The sequence below is a fragment of the Furipterus horrens genome, unplaced genomic scaffold (assembly GCF_987537825.1).
Source record: "Furipterus horrens unplaced genomic scaffold, mFurHor1.1.pri manual_scaffold_2, whole genome shotgun sequence".
NCBI classification, from domain to species: Eukaryota; Metazoa; Chordata; class Mammalia; order Chiroptera; family Furipteridae; genus Furipterus; species Furipterus horrens.
The window spans coordinates 110635902-110659717 of record NW_028327172.1 but is presented as its reverse complement, the minus strand read 5'-3'; the positions used below and the strand labels follow the sequence as shown (position 1 = coordinate 110659717).

Below are 23816 nucleotides of genomic sequence, written 5' to 3'. Positions count from 1 at the left end.
TGGATGAAATATACAAATTCCTAAGAACATACAATCTTCCAAAACTAAATCAGGATAATCACAATATCTGAATAAACAGATTACACCTAATGAATTTGAAGCAGTAATCAAAAAACTCCCAGCAAACAAAAATCCTGAACCAGATGGCTTCACAGATCAATTTTACCAAACATTGCGAGAACTAACATCTCTCCTTCTCAAACTATTTCAAAACTTCAAGAGGAGGGCTGGCTCCCAAACTCATTTTATGAGGTCAGCATTATCCAATTCCAAAATGAGATAAAGACACTACAAAGAAATAAAATTATAGACCAATATCCCTGACAAACTTAGACACTATATCCTCAACAATATATTAGCAAACCGAATAGAGCAATGCATCAAAAAAATATCATACATCACGATCAAGTGGGATTTATTCCAGGAATACAAGGTCAATACAACATTTGCAAATTAATATATGTGATTCACTGCATGAAATGAAAGATAAAAACTACATGATCATATCAACAGATGCAGAAGAAGCATTTGGTAAAGTCTAGCACCCATTTATCATAAAAACTTAGCAAAGTGTGAATAGAGGGAACATATCTATACATAATAAAGGCCATATATGACAAACCCACGGCCAGTATTATATACTCAATGGGCAAAAACTACAAAGGTTCACCTTAAGATCAGGAACAACACACAGATGTCCACTTTCACCTTATATTCAGCATAGTACTAGAAATCCTAGCCATAGCAATCTGACAAGAAGAAGAAATAAAAGCTACCCATATTGGGAAGGAAGGAGGAAAACTGTTATTATTTGCAGATGACATGATACTTTACATAAAGAACTTCAAAGATTTCACCAAGAAAATACAACTGATAAATTAATCCATGAAAATAGTAGGATACAAATTAATATCCAGAAAGCACTTGCATTTTTATATAATAAACTAACAGAAAGGGAAATTAAGAAAAAAATTTCATTCACAATTGCTACAAAAAGAATAAAATACCTAGGAATAAACCTAACCAAAGATGTAAAAGACCTGTACTCAAAAAATTATAAGACATTGAAGAAATAAATTGAAGCTACAAATAAGTGTAAGCACAAATTGTGCTCATGGATTGGAAGAATTAGTATCATTAAGATGTCCATACTACTCAAAACAATCTATAGATTCAGTGCCATTCCTATCAAGATTCCAATGACATAATTTGTGAAAGTAGAACAAATATTTCAAAAATGTATATGGAACTACAAAAGGCCCCTCAGAGCAACATTGATCCTCAGAAAGAAGAACAAAGTTGGAGGATCATGCTACCTAATAAGAATCTATACTATAAGGCTACAGTAATCAAATCAGCATGGTATGGGCATAAAAACAGACACATAGATCAATGGGACAGAATAGAGTGCAAGAAATAAACTCACACCTTTATAGTCAATTAATATTTGACAGAGGAAGTAAGCACATACAATGGGCTAATGAAAGTTTATTCAATAAATGGTGTTGTGAAGATTGGACAGATACACACAGAAAAATGAAACCAGACCACCTTACACACACAAAAATAAATTCAAAATGGATCAAAGACTTAAATGTTAGACCTGACTCAATAAAAATTGTAGAAAAAAACATAGCACAATCTCAGACATTGCTCATAGCAATATTTTATCACATATATCTTCCCAGGCAAGAAAAACATAAGAAAAAAAATAAACAAATAAGATTATATCATACTAAAAAGGTTTTTCACAGCAAAGGAAAACATCAACAAAATAAAAATACAACCCGTAGCATCAGAGAATATATTCACCTATACAGCTGAGAAGTGCTTAATATCCAAAATTTATAAAGAACTTACAAAACTCAACACCAAAAAAAAAAAAAAAAAAAACCACACAACCCAATTAAAAAATAGGCAAAGTTTCTAACTAAACACTTCTCCAATGAGGACATAGAGATCACCAATAGACATATGAAAAAATGCTCAGTGTCACTAATCATCAGAAAAATGCAAATTAAAATCAGAATGAGATATCACCTTACACCTCTCAGAATGCATACATCAGTAAATTGACAAACAAGTGCTGGTGAAGATGAGGAGAAAGACAAACCCTTTTGCACTGCTGGTAGGAATGCAGACTGGTGCAGCCATTGTGGAAAGCAGTATGGAGATACCTGAAATAATACCTGGATCTATTTTTTGACTAGTGATCCCACTTCTGGATATATATCCTAAGAAATGCAAAATAGTAATTCAAAATAACATAAGCACCCCTATGTTTATCTCTGCATTATTAACTATTGCCAAGATATGGAAGCAGCCCAACTGTCCATCAGTAGATGAGTAGATAAAACAACTATGGGACATTTACACAATGGAACACTACTCAGTCATAAAAAAGGAGAAAGTTTTGCTTTTTCTGACAGTATTGATGGATATGGACAACATTATATTAAGTGAAATAAGACAGTCAGAGAAAGACAAATACCAAATGATTTCACTCATATTTGGAATCTAATGAACAAACTGAACTAACATGGAAAATAGGGAAAGATTCATAGATGGAGAGCAGAGTGAGAGGTAGTAGGGGCTGGAGGGATTGAGCAAAAAGGCTAAAGGACTCATGGACATGGACAACAGTGTGGGGATTTTTCAGAGGAAGAGGGTAGAAGAGAACTAAATGGTAATGGGAAAAAATACAATAAAGATTAAATAAATTAAAAAAAAAGCTACTTAGAATATCCTCACCCAAATGTGCACTCTTTTTTATGCCTGGAAGTTGTCTTTCTCATTAATTTTACCCTCAAACCATGACCAGAGATAGATGAAAATCTAGGTAATAGATGGCATTTCAATAGCCAACAGTGGATTTCAGGATTTATATATCCTCAAGTTATGAGATTTTTCTCATCATAGCACCAGTCTTTATATCACCTTGGCTTTGACTGACACAATAATCTGTTCATTTATATCCCATAACCTACCACATCTTTTTAAATTCTACACATCTTTTACTGACTTTTTTTTTTCTATAAATTCTCTTTAAACCTAAGAGCCATTCCTGGACAGCATCATCACCATTGGCAAATACTCTCTGTTCTTTTGCTTTGATTCAACTTATTATTCACTACTTATCTGTGCTTGCCATCTATTAGACCAAGTACTTAATGATTCAAGTTCTCTACCTGATTAAATTGCTCCTTATTGTTTGCAATGTCTGCCAATTAAATATCACCTGCAAATTTAGAAAATTGCTGCTACAACCATTCATGAGGTAATTTGCATCTACATAATTTATTTTCTTTCACAGAACCCCTCTTTCATTAGTGTTAAAATCTTTCTTTATCAACAACAAATATTTTTGGTCAATCTTTCTTTCTCTTCTACTTACTCACATAGCTGTGTGGTCTCCCACATCTGTACTCCAGCTCCATCTTATGTTTATATCAAGTGGATTATTTTTAACAATCACCATTCAGACATAGAAACATACATTCGTCTGACCACATGCTCTTCTGAACTTCCTGCTTGAGTATAGGTGACATACTCTTGGAAATGCAATCAGTCCATTAATGCTTCCTTAGTATAATTTAGGAATTAAAATCTTAGTCACTGTCCAATTTAAAGTATTGAAAATGGCTTCATTGGTCTTTATACATTTTAATCATGACTCCTTTGACAAAGCTACATTTTCAATTCACAAGGCTTGTAAGCATTTATCACTGAGCAGGTGTATGTAGAGGGAGGAGTTCTTCGATGAGTCTTTTACTGGTGTATACAGATATTTTCAAGAATGGTTTACAATACTGGAAAAATATAATAAAAACACGTAAGCCTTTTTTTTTCTTCGTAATCATGGGCCATATTTGATAGTCTTCAGGCATCCCACTGAGGACTCTCTTCATCCACAAGTTTTGTTTCTCATACTCTGCCTGGTCCTGATCCCAGTGGGTGGCCTGCTCAAAATATACACTTGAAACCTATATAACCCTATCAACCAATGTCACTCGAATAAATATAACAAAATAAAATAAAATAATTTTAAAAACAGAGACTATATATGCAAGAAAAAAGAAGCAACATCTGGCCCTTGACCTAGCTAACTACCTCTGTCTTCTCTAGACCAGGGGAAGTATTCCAAACTTGACCTCTTAGGAAATGGAGATGAGAATGAGGATAAATGTTGTGCCTTCCAAAACTTGTTCTGGTGGCACAGACTGGCACAGCCCCCTGGGCCTGTCTTTATGCCAATGCCCTTGCAACTGCCCTTTCTAGTGCAGATGGGATCCTCTAAGTCCTTCTTCCCTCCCTCTAGCTTTTTTTGTCTACCCTAGTAGGAAAAGTAACATTGCAGTCCTCCTTGTCCAAGCTGAAGTGCAAAAATGTATGGCCTTATATAACCATTTTGTGCATGATATTCATGTTAATTCAACACTCCCAGTTTAGTTCTTATAATGGAGGTGAGAGCAATATCCATTATTCCTAAACTTTTTAAAGCCATAGACAGAATTCACATCCATATGCACATTTACTAATTGTTCCTAGACAATTCCATTAGGATGTTCTTCAGGTGCCACAAAATCAAAATGTCTACAGCCAAACCCTGCACCTCTGTTGTCCTTTTCTAGTTGGCTTCTTTTCTGTTTTCTCTGGTTCTGTCATTGACTGTGCATCTGCTCATTTTCTTGATACATTTCTCACTGAATCTCAACACCATGTTCCTCTTCTCCTACAACTTATCAAGTTTTAGTAATTATAATTTAGAACATTGTTTTCTTAAAAGCACACCTCTTTGTTAATCTCCTATTGCTATTGCTTCAGTTTAGACGCTCTTTTATTCCTCTTGGGAATGTTAAAGAAGCCATTTGTCTTTTTCCTTCTTTGCTCCAATGCATCCTTGGCCCTATTTCAGCAATCTTCCTTAAACATAAATTAAATCCCATTTTTTCTTATGTAAAAAGCTTTAAACCTTTTGTAATGTTCACTGTCTAAATGATAAAGTCCAAACTCTTTAGCACAGCAAACATGCTTTTATAAATTATCCCTATTCTTGCCTCTAACACTCCTACTCATCTTTAAGACTGAGCTCAAATTTCTTCCCTTCTGTGAAATCTTTTCAACTCTCCAGGCAGAGGCTGCCACTCCACCCCTGGGTTGCCATGACACCCTGTACATATTACCCTATAGCATTTATAGCACTGTGTTTTAATTATTTATTTACACATTTGTCTTCCCTGTACAACATGAGATCTTTGAAGGCAAGAACAATGTCTTCCACTCCTTTGAATTTATGATGCTAGGCACATTGCCCAGAATGTTGTATGCATTAAAAAATGTGTGGGGAATAAATAGATGAATATAGGGCATTCTGCTTGGCATACAAAGTAAACACAACCTCAGCCTTCTGGCTTCCAAAAGAATACTATGCAAAGAAAAGACCTCATAGCATTATGCCTACACCTATACTTATACCTGTGCATATACTTATATTGATCTATCTCACGTTTCAAAAGACTAGTTTGAAAAGAACTGAAATAGGTGTTTTCAGAAGACAAGATTATCAGGAGAGGAAATAGTTTGAAAGCCTTATGGAACAAAGCGTGCGTTTAGCTAGGGTTGAAAACCTGGGAAGATAAAGTGAGTAAGGATAGCTAAGGCAGATTGAGGCTGAATGTGATCTATACAAAGTGTGATAAAATGTAAGTGGGAAGTGAGACACATACTGCAGAAAATAATGCGTGCCTTTCTAAGGTGCTTAGTTTTTCTTATATGCAAGAGAATAGATAGGATTTTAAGAAAGAATTGAGATTTTTTGAGAAGTTCAGAGATGCAAATATTTTTAGCAACTCCCCAAATCCTTCTTTATATAACCTTATTTTTGTCTTCTGCTTATACCTATCCAAACTATTTGAACTGTGTTTTGAATGTGCAGGTCTTAAAAACCTGTGCTGAACTATTCAGAGTAATACTTCTTCTCACTGTCACATGACTTGGTTTATTAAAGTGCTTTTCAAACCAAACTGAAACTGGAATTCTGTTTTCCTATGTAAACTGCTAAGGAAATTAAGCACTTGGACTCTGGACCCAAATTGCCTGGGTTTGAATCATAAATTCTGCACAACTTGGCTAAGTGACTCTGGGCAAGTGCCATTATTTCCCTGCTTCCCCATCTGCAGTATTGGGGTAATAGCAGTATCTACCTCACAGGCATGCTGTGGGTACTGGGAGCGAATAAGTGCCCAGTATGTAGACTTTTAGCAGCAACAGTAAGCTCTGTGTAAGTGCTAATAATTATTATTTGGTCAATTTCAAACCATGTTTTTAATTTTCTGAGGCACCTGTGTTAATTTCTATTGCTGTCAAGTATATTGCTGACTAAAATCTGAGCCTCTAATTCTAATTATGTTCTATTTTTATTATGAAACACAGCATATAAAATAGTTCCAAGTTATATACCCCAGAAATGTAGCTTTTTCCTTATAAAATCACTAATCATCCATATTTCATATACATAATTTGTTGTTTATCTTAATTACCTTATTCCACTACAATAACTTTCCTTTTAGATTTATATTGTCTATCAGTTTTCTCTTTTGAAACTCTTAAGTTCATATCTTCTATAGCGTTACCTACTGATCGATTTTATGACCTCTTCATGTAGCAGTGAAGCAATGAAGCAGTGATGCTAACAATTCATCACACTTTTGCAAATATTTTCCAACCCATGTTTATAACTTAATTATTATAGTTTTTGATTTGCTAGTGATTTAAATTTTTGTGTACGTGTAACCATTGTTGGTGTCCACATAACTTATACCATTATTTTTAAGCCTCTGAAAGATACTTTTTGTTTTGCCTGTCCAGTATCCATTCTCCCTACCTTCTGATAAGAGTATCCTAACTTTCTTGGGGGACCAGCATTCCCTGATGCTTACTTCAAGTGTTTACATTAAGCTACTCCTACCCTCATGCTTAAGATGGACACATGATGCAGCCATGGCTCTGAAAACACTAACTACCTCAGTACTGGAACTGTGAATACAGCTGAGGGTCTGTGTTGGAACTGTTGGTAAAAGAAAATCTATGTTGATGTTGGGATAGGTAAGAGGATAAAATCTAAGTCTGAACTTGTTGAAAGTCACTTTGCTGACACAAAAGGAGAGCCTACCTGAGAACTGGGAAAACACAATGAAAAGCAGAGCTAAGATGAAGAGAGCAGATATGAAAGCCTGAGGAAATGAGCCTGGATCTCATCCCTGGATAGTTGTGAGCCATTACATTATCTTTTCACTCAACTGGATTCTTATTCGCAACCAAAGACCTCTAATTAATTTAGCCTCAGTATGGGAAGATTATTTCTAAGATAAAGAATACTTGAGACTGCTTTTAAGCAGTGAGAAAGGCACAAAGATATGAAAGATTGAGAAATAGAAGTAAAGAAAAATCGAGGGGCAATTTAAATTTCACTCCATGTTAAGGAGCCTCAGCTGTCTCTCTCCACCCCAGGTTCCTTAACTGAAGTCCAGACTCATATCAACTTACTTAGTTCACTTTCTGTTTTGAAAGCTCCAAGGAGGTGTATCCATAGTAGTTAAGGAGAATGGGCTCTGATGTTAAAGAACTTAAGCTTATATTCTAGTTCTTCTGCTTATTAGACATATGATCTTGAGCAAGTTACTTAAACTTCTGTGCCTAGATTTTCTTATATATATAATGGGGATATAACTATATATAGTTATGATAATTTTTGAGGATATTTATGAGGACTTAAGGAATCAGTACTCATAAAGCTTTGGAATAGCACTTGGTTATTTTAAAATGTTAATTACTATTATTACTCAGTTCCAAAATATTAGTTTTGATTCTACACTCTCCACCCAGATATTCCTTCCTTAGTTCTCCTTATGCTAGTAAATGGGGCTATGATACTGATGTTTCAGTGGCACATCAAATGTATACACTCTTTGCCCCAGTTAAGCTTCATTTTTAGCAGGGGAAGCAGAAGAACAAGGAAGTACAGAGCAAGATGGTGATATGTGTTACAGAGAACAATAAAACAGGATAAAGGGATAAGTAGAGCAGTAGGAAGAAGTTGTCTGAATAGGATGGCCATGGAAGGCCTCTCTAATAATTACTTTTCAGCAGAGACTGGAAAAAAAAATGAGCTAGAGGAAAAGATATCTGGGGGAAGAGCATTCTAGGAACATGGTTCAAAAGGCCACGTTCAGCAAGCGGGGGAAGAGCGAGGAGGACGATGGGCTTGGAGCATGGTAAGTGAGGGAGAAACAGAGGAGGTCACAAGAGAATTAGTAGGACAGAGTATGTAGATAACTGTAAAGATTGTTTTTACTCTGAGTTGGATGGAAAGGCTATCAAATGGCTTTCAGCAAAAGAGTGACTGGATCATTCAGTTGCTGTGTCAAAATATATTGAAGGCGGTCAGTAGTAGAAAGAGGGAAAGTAATTGGAAACCTATAGCTGCAATCTAGGTGAGAGATGTCCATGGTTACAAGACAGTGAGTGGAGCTGGGGAAAGTAGGAACAAAGCGAGTTTTTTTCCGCTTCTGTGGCTGAGAAGATATGAAACAAAGCCTTGGGTAAGAGGATAACATTGGCTTGTTCTTCCTCATCTAATCTATAAGCAAAACCTTTCTCTTTGCTCTTTCCCATCTAATTTGTCAGCAGATTCTGTCAGTCTGCCTTCAAAATACATGCTGAACTTATTATATTTTTTAAGATACATAACCTGAAGAAGATTTTACCAATCTATCAGAGTCAGCAAATAAGAGGAGGCCAATTTGCCTTCCCTGAAACACATTTCTGAATTCATTTTCTCAGTTAATCTGCACAATAACTTAATTCTGTGGATGTGGACAGTGCTACTCAAAGAAGTTAAAAACTCCCCTAGGCTCAGTTGGCTAGCAAATGTGTTAACACTATCCACAACTAATGTTCTGTTCTAATCTAAAGCCTTTGTGTTGCCCTTAAAGATAAAAAAAAAAATACATGGACGGGTTTTGAAGTTGAAGAGTAAGGAAACACTAGATTCTCATAGTCTTTGCAGTAGACTATGAGCTTTAACAACTAAAAATAAGAAGACTGTTAAGGATGTAGAGTGGGACTAGAAATGGAAACTTGAAAAGTATGGGAAGTGTTTGGAATAGCCATTGTAAAGATGAAAACAAAGAATCAATATCTAATAAATTAAAGAATGCTGGAGAATCAGTGAAGGCTCTATTGATCACAATAGCTACTGTGGTATAGATATGAACTCAGTCAGCCAAGTGCCATGACTTTCTATAGCAGTAACCCATAACCTGTATGTGGGATCAGAGAGTAGGAATGGAGATAAAGGAGGCACAGAAAAAGATCAAAAGCTTCATGATGCCTTGGAAAAAAAATAAAAGGATCCTTATTTTGAGTTTCCATGGAGTGAAAATTTACTTCCATTACTTTAATGACTTATTAGAGACCATGAAATTTTGCCTGTTTTCTCAGATACTTTTCTTTTGTCATTTCTTAAATGGAGTCTTTCTTAGGACTTCATCTTAAAATCAGCCTAGTAATCGTCTTACTGTATGTTTTCTTTTTGGCAATCTCATGTTTCGGGCATTTCATTTTTAGGAAAGATTACTTATAGGAGCTGAGAATATAGAAATTTATTTCCTGGCAAGCTACCTGTATTGGTTTCCCACTAGAAAAGTCTTCTAATACTTAATGTATGACTACCCCACTTTGAAAACTGCTGAATTTAAAGAATGCTACCCAAAGAAGGAACTAAATAATACAACATCCAGCTAATTCATAGTTCTCTTTTCTCTTAATTTTTTGTGTTTCTATCCTAAGCCTGATACACTTGTTATTTCTTACACAAAGTTCTCTGTGGGCTTATTACTTGTGCTTTTCTCTTTTAACCTTTGAGTGCCAACGTCGCTGTGAGCAAAGCTGACAAACTTTCCCAAAAGTGTCAGCATCGTTCCCAGTGACTCTTTTTTTCCAACGGCTATAAATGTAAATAACAATGGAATAATCTGTATTTTATGTTTTGTTCTCTTTTTTTGTACCTCAGGTTATATAGTGATATAATTTTTTCTCATGTTGACCCAAATTTCGAATTACAAATGGCACTCAAAGGGTTAAATCAAGAGAAAATAATTTTAGTTACATTAACTCACCCTTAACAATTGCTCCTGTACTGAGCAGAATATATCTCTCATTTATCTATTTCACATTGAAACATCTTTTGGCCATATCTGTGTTCTCATAAATTTTAAGAACATATTAATTGCAGAAAGTTATAAAACTAGTGAAGTACATAAGAAAAGGAAGAGACTTGCTATATATTTAGTTTTTGAATAGACTTCCAATGTACATTTAGGCAAGCATTTGCGCTCTCTGGTTGTATTTTCCTCTCTAAAAATTATGGCTGTACTAAAACTGTCATCTAGCTTTAATGGGGAGCCTCTTTAATGAAATCAACCAACTCTGAAGCCTTAGTGCCATCCCTGGAAATGAACGTGTAACAACCAAATGAATTCAGAAACTTTCCATGTTTCCTCTTGGACTCTTCTAATGTGATGGTCTGTCTGTAATCATCATCATGACACAGACACTGAGAAACATTTTTTTAGTTTTGGCTTCACCTCAGAAAGACAGACAATTAATCTTGTACTTTTAGAAGTCTCATTGTCATGGCTAGAGGCATTCATTGACAATATTTACTGTTATGTAAAATACACTTAGATTTATACAAAAGTTTAATAAAACTATGTAACAACAATAACTTTACTGGAACTCTGTTACAATATTATTAAGCCATTTCAATGGTGTTATTTTATTTGGCTTTATGCCAGTTAATGAAGCTGATGAAGTTTTAATATAATAAATCCTGTTGGATAATCTAAATTATTACTTTATGATATTTTACTGTATTATTTGTATAATTGAATCAGTATTTTAAATTGCTAAAAATTGGAACTCCCATCTCTAGTAATAAAAGAATAGTTAAGAAGAACTTTATGTATCCCAGCATCTTGGCAATCCTTTTGTAATGTTGGCTATGCTTTCCTTTTGGAAACATTATCTTCCCTTGGCTTTCAGGGCACCATATCCTCTCACTTTTGTGCCTCTCTCTCTGCCTGCTCCAAAAAACTCTTACGCACGCTTATCCTCCTCTTCCTGCTTAATTGATGTTTCTCAAAGTCTAGTCAGATAATCAAATATCTTCTGAATAAAATAAAAATCTAGTTGCAATAAATAGCTTTATAGCTTTTCTAACTAAAACTTATACATTCTTCAGTTAACCTTCTTAAACCTGAATTTTTACAATACTTTGTAAAAGGACCCAAAGGAACTTTAAAGTTACATGCAATAAATACAAACTTTTACATGCAAATGAAGGCAATTAAATTGGTTGTTCATGAAGGACAACATATTAGCGTTTGTTTGGTTGTTATGTAATACGTTCTTAATATGTTAAAGCAAATAATAGTTGGAAGTGATCTTCCCATTAATATATTTGTATGCCTCACATCATCAGTATGGAAGAATTGAGAAGTCTAACTTAAATATTCTGTGACCCTCAACTTGAGTGGAGAAAGAAAAAAAGGGCAGAAAAAAATATTTGTAGAAATAATTGTCAAGATTTATGAAATTTTGTAAAGCATAACGGAAGCTCACTGAGCTTCTATTAGGATTAAATACAAAGAAAACCACATTTGGAACCATCAGTTAAACATCATAAAAGAAAAGAGAATTGTAAAAAAGGCCACCTCTACACTAAAAAAACAAAAACAAAAACAAAACAAAGATACAAATAATTATTAATTTCTCATCAGAAATAATATTTGACAAAAGACGATAGAAAGGCATATTTAAAGTGATGAATATTAAAAGAAAGCTTATGTGTAGTAATGGGTGTTAACTAGGTTTATTGTGATGATTATTTTATAATACATACATATAGGAAATTATTATGTTATGTACCTGAAACTAATACAATGTTATATGTTACCTGTATTACAATTAAAAAAAATTCATTGTACAAAAATTGTTGAATGATAAATTTATTTTGATTTATTTATTTTAGAGACAGCATAACATGGTGTTTAAGAGCATGGACTTTATTTTTTTTAAAGATTTTACTCATTTATTTTTAGAGAGAGTGGAAGGGAGGGAGTCAGAGAGGGAGAGAAACACCAATGTGTGAGAGAAACAATGATTGATAGGTTGCTTCCCATATGCCTCCCTGACTGGGAATCAAACCGCCAACCTTCTGGTTGCAGGCCAGCTCTCATTCCATTGAGCCATGCCAGCTAAGGTATATTCTGATTTTTAAAATTAAAGGTTGCTCTTGATTTAAAATACCAGCCTTGATTTTAGAAATAATAAGATTTTATCCACAATTTTCCCCCAGACAATTTAAAATATGGGTAAAAGAATATTTTGATAATAAGTGACCATCTTCTGAGACTCTCAGTGCCCTTGTTAAATGTTAATTAAAATCAGCGATATTCCTATCTGAAAACACAAAGACAAAAAATATCAACTCGGAGTTGGGTATATACTAATGTTTCAATTCTGAGGTGCATATACACTAATAACACAATTAATAAGTGAAAGCATACAAAGATATTTTAAGGTAAACAAAAGTTGAGAGTATATGCCACTTGTAGGACTGTACTTCAAGACATTCTGAAGGAAGTTCTTAGGGCTGAAGTAAATGATAATGGGCAGAAGCTTACAAATGTAGAAAGGAATAAAGAGCCCCAGGACTAGTAGATAAGTGGTAAGATACCAGAAAAATGTTTTTATTCCCCTATTTATTTGAAAGACAAATAATTGTTGAAATAAAAGACTATGACATTTTATTGTGGAGTTCATAAAATATAAATATATGACTACAATAGCACAAAGGATAAGGTGGGTGTAAATTGATTTGTATTATTCTAAGTTCATTACTTTTTAAAATGTGAAGTGGCATAATATTAATCTAGATAGAATGTGGTAAGTTAAGAATGCATATTATGTTCGCTAGACTAACCACAGACAAATAAAACTACAAAGAAATACAGCTAAAAAGCCAAAAAAGAAAACAAAAGTTAAACACTAAAAACATTTAATTAACCCAAAGGAAGGTAGGAAAAGAAGAAACACAGGAAAAAAGAGGACACATTTAAATCAAATAGTAAGCTATAGACCTAAACCTGACTATTTAAGAATTAATCAGGAAGACATAATAATTAAAATGTGTATAAACTAATAAAAAAAACTTGAAAAAATGAAGCAAACCTGACAGAAATGTAGACTAAAAAATGGAAAACGTTCAACACCTCTCTGAGAACTAAAAGAACAAGGACAAAAATATAAGTAAAAATAGATTTACCTTATTTATATATTTATATCCTAAAAGTAAAAGACTAGTTCCTAATGATTAGGATTTTATTTACTTATTGCAAATAACACTGCATTTTAAAAAGAAAACAATGACATGAATTGTGTTTCTAAATTGCACTGTAAAATGTTTGGTGTTTAAATTTGGCAAAAGTAAGTTCTTGTTCTAGATACTTTCTTGTCATAAGAAATATTCTAAATTTCATCTTTAGTTTGTCATAAATTTTTTCCCACAAAGTTCCTAACATGGCATTGGCTAAGACTTTGGCATTCAACACCACCACTTAATGCTTTGCCTTGCACTTATTTTATATTAAATTATCTTCCAGGGGTTATAGTTAAACTTTTACATACATGATGAATGAATGAATGAAGGAAGGAAGGAAGAAAGGAAGGAAGGAAGGAAGGAAGGAAGGAAGGAAGGAAGGAAGGAAGGAAGGAAAGAAGGAAGGAAGGAAGGAAGGAAGGAAAGAATGCATGAATGCTTACCTTAAAGACTAGTTCTCCTACTAAGCCATTCCATGTCCCATCGTCCTGTGGGCTTCCATACTTGTGATCCGGTGCGACATAAATTTCATAGTTGAAACCCAGGTAGTTAGATAAGGCATCCAAAACATCAATGGAGAAGCCCTGGTATTTTTTCGGTTTACCCAGGACATTTTCAGAGACCATTACAAAAGGTTCTTCCTACAGGAAAATAAGAGAAATTCCCGTTGTCAATCTATATTGCTCCTTAAAAACAAAGATGAATTCCTCAGAGTTTTGTTTACAGTTTTAGAATTGCTTTTGCACTTTGAGAAAATTAACTTAGAAATATAACGTGTGTGTTGTTAATGCAGCATATTATTAAACTGTGTTTTAATCACTCAATTTCTTGTCAGCTCTCATTTAATTACAGACATGCACCAATTTATGACAGAAGTACATTTTGAGAAATGTCTCCTTGAGCGATTTTGTCATCATTCAAATATCGTAGAGTGCACTTACACAAACCTAGATGGTATAGCCTATTACACACCTCAGCTCTGTGGTATAGCTTATTCCTCCTGGGCTACAAGTCTGTACAGCATGTTACTGTACAAAACAACACAAAATTAAATCAAGCACAAGAAAATATGATGCAATCAACACACTTGGTAAATACAAGTTGTATGATGCTGCTGCAGGTATAACATAGCATACTGTTTGAATACACTATAAAATAATAATAAAAAGTATACTACAGTAAGTACATAAACCAGTAACACAGTTTCTTATTATCACTGTCAAGTATTGTGTACAGTGCATAATTGTATGTGCTATACTTTTATGCAATCATCAATATATTAAGCTTGTTTACACCAGCATCACCACAAACACATGAGTAATGCATTGTACTAGGACATTTTCAATAGTCACTAGATAATAGGGATTTTTCACCTGCATTATAGTTTTATGGGACCACTGTTATATCTGTGGTGCATTGTTGACTGAAACATTGCTAATAGTGCATGACTATACTACTATCTTAAAAATTAGATAAAAGTAACTACAAAACTTCGGGGGCCAAGATTCATTTTCCTTGCCATCTCAGGACTAATTAATCTAATATTTATCAATAATAAAATTCTATTAAAGAAACCATGAATTTATTGTATCTATTCTCAAGCATGTATTATCTATATATTTCTAACATATGTAAAATAATATTTTAACAGATATAACCTACATAAAAATTTCTGAAATGGTAAAAAAATTATAAGAACATATACTTTAGCTAAGATTTGTAAGATCACATTTCCTGGGAGTTATTAATTACATAATTTTGAAATTTGGATATAAACACATATTTTATTGCAAAAAGTAGTTTCTTTACTATTGCTATGAAAAATTCACTAATCTTCTTGGTAATTGAGTAATTCATAAATTCAACAAATTTGTCTCTGTTCCATCTTTTTTATCCTTTTGCATTTTTTCCTCTTACAGATAAACAAGTAAGCCCCTTACTTTTTAGAAAAACTAGTGTTAAGAGAGTTTAATAGTTTGAAACATGCTGGCAGACTACTAAAATTTAGATAATCTATTCCTTAATTTACTAGACTTGTTCAAAATCATTCAGGAACAATAATATCTACAGATAACTTTTCATAGTGTATATAGTCCACCCAAACTTCTGGGCAGATTAAAATCTATCCTGAGTCTAAGCCAAATTACTCAAAGTTTTTTATCTTGGGATCATTTTTCTTTAGGAACTCACAAAATAGCTTTCACTGAGTCATAAAATAATACTTGGTTTTTGACTTCTATTCAAACACAAAGTAAATGACTTATAAAATCACTACATCTATTATAGGAATATTATCCACTACAGCATTCAGTTTCTCCTTAAAATTTACCATGAAATGAATTTTTGAATTGTTCAAAGCCAAGAGAGCTTCATTTTTGCTTTAGTAACGACTTTTTAAAAATAAGGATAATAATGTAACTAATTATTTCAGTTTCCCTTTTCACTTTGGATACCCAGAAGATGAGTTCTAAGATTGATGCTCACCTACAACTATGGTGGTATTGTGATATTTGTAATGTTTTAAAAATTTTGGTTTTCTAAACTATGTTTGATATTTTCTCTTTAAAAAAATGGTCCTGTTTAATTGTTTATATCCTATCTTTGTGTAAAATAAATCAGCAAATGAATAGTTAAATAAAGGAGGTGACTACTATTTTTTCCCAGTAGCTGTGCTTGTTTTCTTCACTAATGATAATTTTTAAGAAATTTTAGCACTACTGAGAACAAATGTCCATAGTCTCCTTTTACACAGGTGAAGGAACATGTGACTAATTCTGGCCAATCTGATGTAAGAAGGTGCTTTATGCAACGTTTCTTGTGTCTTTTGTACTTTTTAGATGGAATGAGTGCAGAATGGCTGGAGCTCTGGTAGCTCTCTTAGTCCACACATGGTAGAGAAACAAGACAGATGTTTATATCATTGACAACTGAGATGCTGTACCAGATCCTGACTAACTCACTAGGATTCTAGAATATAAGAAAAAATCTTCAATCTTTTTTTGTTGTTGTCAAGATCCTGATACATTTTCATATTATAGTGGTATTTGATGCTAATGAACATTGATAGATCAATAGATAAGAGGTTTTGAGAATAAATTAAAATTTTTCATAATCTGACTTGTTTAAATTATATCGAATGAGTAAAAAGTAAAAATTTAATCAATCCTTTAATATTATGTGCAACGTTCAAAACAACTTGATGACTCCAAGTATTTTATATATTTTAAAGTGCATAATAAACTTCCAGATAATTGGCAATATTTGCTACTGTTCATTTGGTTGTTTGGACAAAATATAGACCTAGCCAATGACTATGCTTTGCACAATTACTCTAAAGTAGGTCATAAGGTCATTAGAATCAGAATAAAGAAATTCTAAGATAGAGATCATATTCAGAGAGCATATAAATGCAATCGGAAAATTCTACAATTACTGGGCATTGATTGTTCACATTACATTGTAGATGCTGCCAATAGAGAGTATGTACTTATTTTCTTATACACATCTCATTTATCTCTAGACTTTGAACATCAATTCATAGACAAACCAAAGGAAGAAGGGTTCATGAAAGATCTTATTTGAATGGTACATCTACAAAAATTTTTGGACCATATGTATTCTCTATTTAGCCATAGCCTTTAAAATCTAACAAATCTCTTATGTTTTTAAATCTCTTAAGCAATTTAATCACCAGGAAGTGGAATAACACTCTTTAAGTTGACATTTAAACATTTAAGAAAATCAATTAACACTACAGCAGAGCTAAATTATTTACATGGCAAAAATAATATCCCAATGTCTGCTTTGATATAAAATATTAGTGATCCTTTTTCATTTCTCTTTAAATCTCTTTAGGCAAATTGTTTAATATGTTAAATTATGTTAGATTTTAATATGCTAAATTTCCTCTAGAAATTGTTTTTAATTCCTATTTATAAGTAAATCCCTAGGCATATAGATCCCTTTCAGAAGTCTGTTGTCAAAATCTGGTCTTACCAACATCGGCTAGAATTGACTAATGGTACAAAATAGAATGGTTATACTAAGAGTTAATACAATTAGGAAGTAATTTTGAGAGCAAAGTATAGAATGAATTGTGCAGAATCAAGGATTACGGGTCCTTTGCAACAGAGCAGTTGCCAGGAGATTATGGCCTATGCTTATGTAATGTATTTTTTCAAAGTGTATGTAGATTGCTTTGAGTTTTCTACTATAGAAAAAGAGGGGGGGAAAAGAAATAATATAACACTGTCTTTAAAATTGATTTTGTAGCAGTTTGTTTCAAAGAGTATTAATAGGACTCAGTCCAAGCTGGTGAAAACCTGGCTATTAAATGAAAACAAATTGCAGATTTCAATTTGTTGATCATTTGGATGACATATTCTCTATGCACAGTCTCAGCAACTGGAATAAATGAAGCTTTCACAAAATGCTTGTAGTTTATCAATCTAAATGCATTAGCATGAAGATCCATAGACCTGCTTGTAGAAAAGAGTGTTTCAGTGGTTGATAATTTTCATATTATCAAGGATTTATTCACATCACTTGTTGGGTTATTAGATAATAACTTCATAATTCTGAATTCGTACTCAGTCATTAAAAAAATCTCATGCTAATCGCTTAGTTGATTTACAACACTTTGCAACTTGCAGATTTTGTAGTTAATTCCCATATTTTAATAACTATGCAATAGCTAGTGATAGAGCTTGAAAAAAAACCTGAAGATTTTGATAGGTACAGAAGACAAGCTCTACTGCCAAGGCTTTACTGAGAGCTGTTACGAGGTTTTAATATGCAAGGCTTCACAGAATGCCAGATAGCTAAATCTAAGAATAAGTCACTGGAAATTCTTTACAATTCTGCTCACACATTCAACTCGAAGACATTAAAAGAGAATGAGACTATTTCTTAATAGCCTGTCTAAAATTTTCCCCCATAAAAAAAAAAATGTATCTGACTGAAGCAAACAAGAGCTGTCTTTATGCACATATGAGCTTATATTTTGCTTAAAGATGGCACATTCTACTTTGCTATACGCAGAATTAATGACCATCATTTTCTGAAAAAAAAATAACTTAGACCACATATGAATATCAGAAATTTCTGTAAGTTAAAAAACGTGAAAAGTATGGAATTTGTTATTAAAAAGATATCAAGACACCAGGATAGAAAAACAAGCATAAGGAATGTCTGGAGAGGAACAAAGAGTCCAGGTTTTGTAAAGGAAAAGAATATCAGAGTTGTATGGAGAGAAAAAAAGCGAGTCACAGGGATATGCAATGCCATTTTTTTAAAAAGAGCTTTGCAGAAGGAGTAAATGTTTAGAAAACATTGCACTAAACTTATTTTTTTAATGCGATGCTTTTAAACAATGAGCTTCAAATTATAAATGACAGAAGTAAATAAAAATCATTTGAACTTTCTAAAATAAATTATGTCATAAGTATTATTTATGATTTCTATTTTGTAAGCAATTATTTAAATGAATAAAATACTTTATATTAAGCATAATTTTTTGCAATTCATATGTAAGGTAATTTTATACATTGTTTTCAAATTATGAAATGGTCACATTTTAGTATCTTAGAGGCTAAAATGGAAAGTGGCAAAACAAAAAATATGCTAATTTTGTTATCACAGTCTGAAAGAAATACTGTATCAGATGCTGTAACTGGGAATAGAAGCCTAAGGACAACAGGCAACCACAACAATCCTTAGCACATGAGTTCTCTCTCGCTGGTTTTTCCTAGCATGCATCTGAAAGTTAAGATTTTATGGACTACATGATTACCGTATATAAACTTAGAAATACTAGCCTCTCAGTTTGCTTCCTGAATAATATTTTTTATTTGTTTGTCTGGTCCAAGTCTTCATTATTTTGCTAGATTAAATACCTAAGTGAATCGTATAAGTGCATAGCTCCATATAAGAGTCAATTCTATTCCAAAAGGATTATAGACACAGAGTACTTTGTAAGGGCAGACATCTCAAACAAAACTATCAAGAATATGTTTTAACTAGGGGAGGGGGGTGCTGGGTGGTGGGGGTGGGGGTAAAGGGGAAAAATGGAACTATTGTGACAATATAATCTATAAAATGTAATAATAAAAAAATAATATGTTTTAAGATAGAGCATATTACAGCTCTAAGGAGTGATTGGTTATACCAAATGTCAGATGTCTACAGGTTTTTAACTGAAGAACATGGCAATATTTGACTTTAGAATGATGATGTTTACAAACTCTCTGATTGATATAGTCATGTTTCTGTTACAGTACTATCAAGAACAGTGTAAATGTCAATGTTGGCTTATAAGACTTATTCTCTGTTAGGGAATAAAGATGTTTAAGAAGTATAAACTACAGCTAATTATATACATATATACGTGTATATATATACACACACATCAGAAAACAGTAAAAAAGTCATAAAATTAAACTTGTAATACTTAAGACTAGTGGTATTTCTATCCAAAATAATATTCAGATTTATTCAGTCATTCAAAAGAGTGTTAATATCAGGCACACACTAAGAATATGATAGTGAACAAAGCAAATAACAAACAGACATCTATTTTTCTAGACCTACATTCTAATCGGAGTGATAGACAATACACAAAAGAAGTAAGTGCAAAGGTGTCAGGCAGGAGTTTCTCTGACATGTTTAAGAGACAGAAGGGACATGTATGGCAGGAACTGAGGGAGCCATTGTCAGATAGGAAATGTCTGAGAGGTAAAGGATGCATGTCGGGCGGAGCTAAACAGGGCCTTTCAGCCCCTTTGATGACTTCAGCTGCTATTTCAACTGAGATGGACAATCTATGGGCTCTGAGCAAATGGGAAATATTATCTGATATATTTAATAGTTTACTACATAGTTGAGAGTTACTACTGACAAGAGCCTGGAAGGGGCAAAGACCAATTAGAAGTCCTTTGCAATAAACCAAAAGTGAGCTGATCAAGAATTGTTAGTAAAATGGATTTGATAAAAAGCCATTGAATTCTCAGTATTTTTTGAAGGCAGAAGCAAATTATGAAGGAGAATTATTTATTTTTGTTCTCTTAGCACACTGTGGGGAAATGAAATACATATTAAAATATGATGAGTTATTTTGTTTATTGCTCATCCGATTGGCAAGGATCAAAAAGAATGTTAATGTTTGTCATCAAGCATGTAAAGAAGTAGGTTTTCTTATGTAGGACTTATGTGAGTTAAAATTGGTATGGCATTTCAAAAACACAAAGTTCACAGTAGGAAAGCAAAAACCTTCAAAATGTATACTTCTTTCTGCTGGTAATTTTACATCTAAGGAAGTAATCAGAAATAAGCACATGTATGTGTCTATAGGAGTGTTCACTGCAACTTATCCAGTGAATATATGAAAAGAAACTTAATGCCCAACAATTAGGCATTGTTTTTATTTAAAAAAGTGCGCTTCTATGACAGACTACTACTGGGCACATTCAGTTGTCAGATGAGTGGTTCAATGTCCTGAACATTATCAACAGCTCAAAATTGAGCCACTGGTATTTTTTTTTTTTTAATTTAAAGAATTACATTTTAAAGTTCTGGGTTTTTATTTTCTTTGTCTTACAGAGAGATTTAAAATATCACTATAAAAACATTACTTTCATTTTCATTCCAACATATTTTAGTAAAATGAGAAATAAAAATGCTGAGTTTATTTGGCATGCTGGGAATAATATACTACAGTGAAAAAGCCAATGGAAGTTTGAGGCAACTATGAAGATAATTTATTAACTAACTGAAAAAACCCAAACAGTTGATCACATTTGTTTTGCAAAAAAAAAAAAAAAATTATTTACATTAAAAATATTCATGTGTATGTGGCTAAAAGGGAAGAAAATGTACAAAACTTCTAATGAATGTGTTTATGTATTAGTTAGTTAAGGCTTCTATAATATATTACCAGGCTTAAACAACACTTAGTTTTAATAATTCTGGATTCTAGAAAATCAGAGATAAATGTGCTGGCAGATCCAGTATCCGATGAGAGTTTTCTTCCTTTTATTAACACGGCAGAAAGCAGAGTGATCATCTTTCTCATGCCCTTTCTTATGAAAGGGCTACTCTCATTCATTTGGCTCCACTTTCATGAACTACTTACTCTCTGAGGCCTCACCTCCCAATATCATCACATTGGGGATAAGGCTTCAACAGACAAATTTTGAGGGGACACAAATATTTAGTCCATAGCAGTGTTCATGTTCACATTATCAAAAATAATAATAACAATAATAATAGCAGCACATATTTATATAGGCTTTACTGTGCTGGGCACTTTTCATATATTTATGCCTGTATGAGTTTAGAACCATAATTATCTTCATCTTCATGTGTAAGGTAACTTAGTTTTGTTTAGCTAGTAAGTGACAGACACTAAAATATTAGTAAGTTGTTGATGGAGAAATTATGAATGATTTTGTTGTTAATTTTTATTTTCCACATTTTCTAAGTGTTTGCTGTTGAATATGTGACATTTGTTTCAGCACTTGTTAGATAAAGGAGTATGAAGCATGACAGAGTAGTATAATTTTTAAGAAAATAAATTCTAGAAATGGAGACTAGTGAGGGAGGCAGAAGGAAGAGAAGAGTAAGTTGCTGGTGGATTCCAATGCAGGTGAGGTCAAGAGAGAGAAGGCCTGAGCCATCCATTATTTGTCAGGTAGGACATCATGGAGACCTTTTCAAAAGCAGTTTCTTTGGGAAAGTCAAAACAGAAGCCAGTTGAAGCCAGTGGTCTGAGGACAAAAAATAATGAAGGAGGGCGGACAGAATTCAAAACAGGCACTTGCAGGAGGAAAAAAATAGTATAAAGGGGATTCAAGGTTAAAGAATGTTTTTTACCCAGAGCATGTTTTCAGGCTAAGGAAGGAAGCAAATGAAAATAACAACAAAAATGTACATTATGCCTGTCATCATCCTTACCACTTTACATTCATCAGCTCATTTAGTTCTTGGAATACTCTGGTATTATTATTGTCATTTTATAACTGAGACAGCTGAGATTCAGGGATAGAATAAATGATGTGCCTGAGCTTACAAGGTAGTAAGAAAGATTGAAATTTGAATCCAGTGCTGTTTGATGCCAACCGTTAATTTAGACTGCCTTCATCAACATTTGGGTATGTGTGTGTGTTTGGGATGCTGCAGAGGAGGGACGGAAACTACATGGTAGAAGAGATAAAGAACTTTAATACTTAGTGATATCAAAATCAATCTTTCTCCATTCATTTCTAAAGTAGAGCTATTTATACTTTCTTCTTCAGCTATGTCAAACTTCAACTTTAGTCAGCATATTGATGGGATTTTAAGTTTTGGCATAGACATTATTTTAAAGTAAAAGTATCTGAAATCTTATCTGAACTTCTCCTATCTGACTGAAGTAGAGCCGCCTGATATACAGCGCCATTAATCCTACTCCCAAGGGAGTTTCCTGCAAATTCCAAGGAGACAGACTTCTTATTCTCATTATCACAAACAAAAACAAAAAAATAAATATACAAAAATAAAGCCGACAATAGGTCCTTTTATACTTCCTTATGGACACCAAAATTACCTCCACCACCACCATTTTTTAAGTTGATACATAAACTTTTACTTCTGGGTATTCAGTAAATTACTCATTACTGAGGGACTTCTCTGTGTACATGCAAATAAACTCTGACTTTTCTCCTGTTAACCTATTGTCAATTAACTCATAGGACCTCAATCAATCAATCCTAAGAGGCAGAGGAAAAGCTCTCTCCCAACAGTATCAAGTCTGTTTCCTGAACAAAGTACTCTCTTTCCTAAAAGGAGATCTGGAAAAAACAACGTGCACAATGATTTTGCTTAACTCCACTCTATACCCTTCGTAGAAACTGCACTCACTATTTCTGCCATTGACTTGCCTGGTCTGAGGTTTTGAGAATAAGGTGACAGTTTTCTATTTCTAGTGAGCTGAATGCTTTCTGAAGGATATACATTTTTCTTTTGATTTTATTATGAAGCACAGAGGGAAACTTAAAAGAAAAGATCAGCATAGAGGGTAGAGACATAAGGTAGATAGCAGGAAAGTGCTAATATTAAAAACAAATCTGTGGGGATTTACAGACTGTAGAGAAGTCTGAATTTAAAGCTGCAAAAACAATATTCTGTGTTTCAAAAATCAATAGCATATAAAAGAGTACTAGAAGTATTATTAAAATTAAGGTACATTAAAATGATTTCTGTGCCAGTCTCATCAGTACTGAGGATCTGGACTACAATATTAAATTAATTATAGGGACATATATTAAGAAATTAGAGGAAGGTCCCTACAATTTACTAGAAAATGTAAATATATATGAAACTTTTTCCCCCACTGCTATAT

At 33.2% G+C, this 23816-nt stretch overlaps 1 protein-coding gene across 1 annotated transcript in view; it reads right to left on the bottom strand.

The window, feature by feature from the left end:
- The window catches only part of LOC150019284 (glutamate receptor ionotropic, delta-2), a 388160-nt gene that overhangs the window by 347088 nt on the left and 17256 nt on the right, over nucleotides 1-23816 (bottom strand). Inside the window, exon 2 of the mRNA XM_090267947.1 lies at nucleotides 13885-14082. Coding sequence (XP_090124073.1) covers nucleotides 13885-14082 — 198 coding nt within the window. The remainder of the gene's footprint in view (nucleotides 1-13884; nucleotides 14083-23816) is intronic.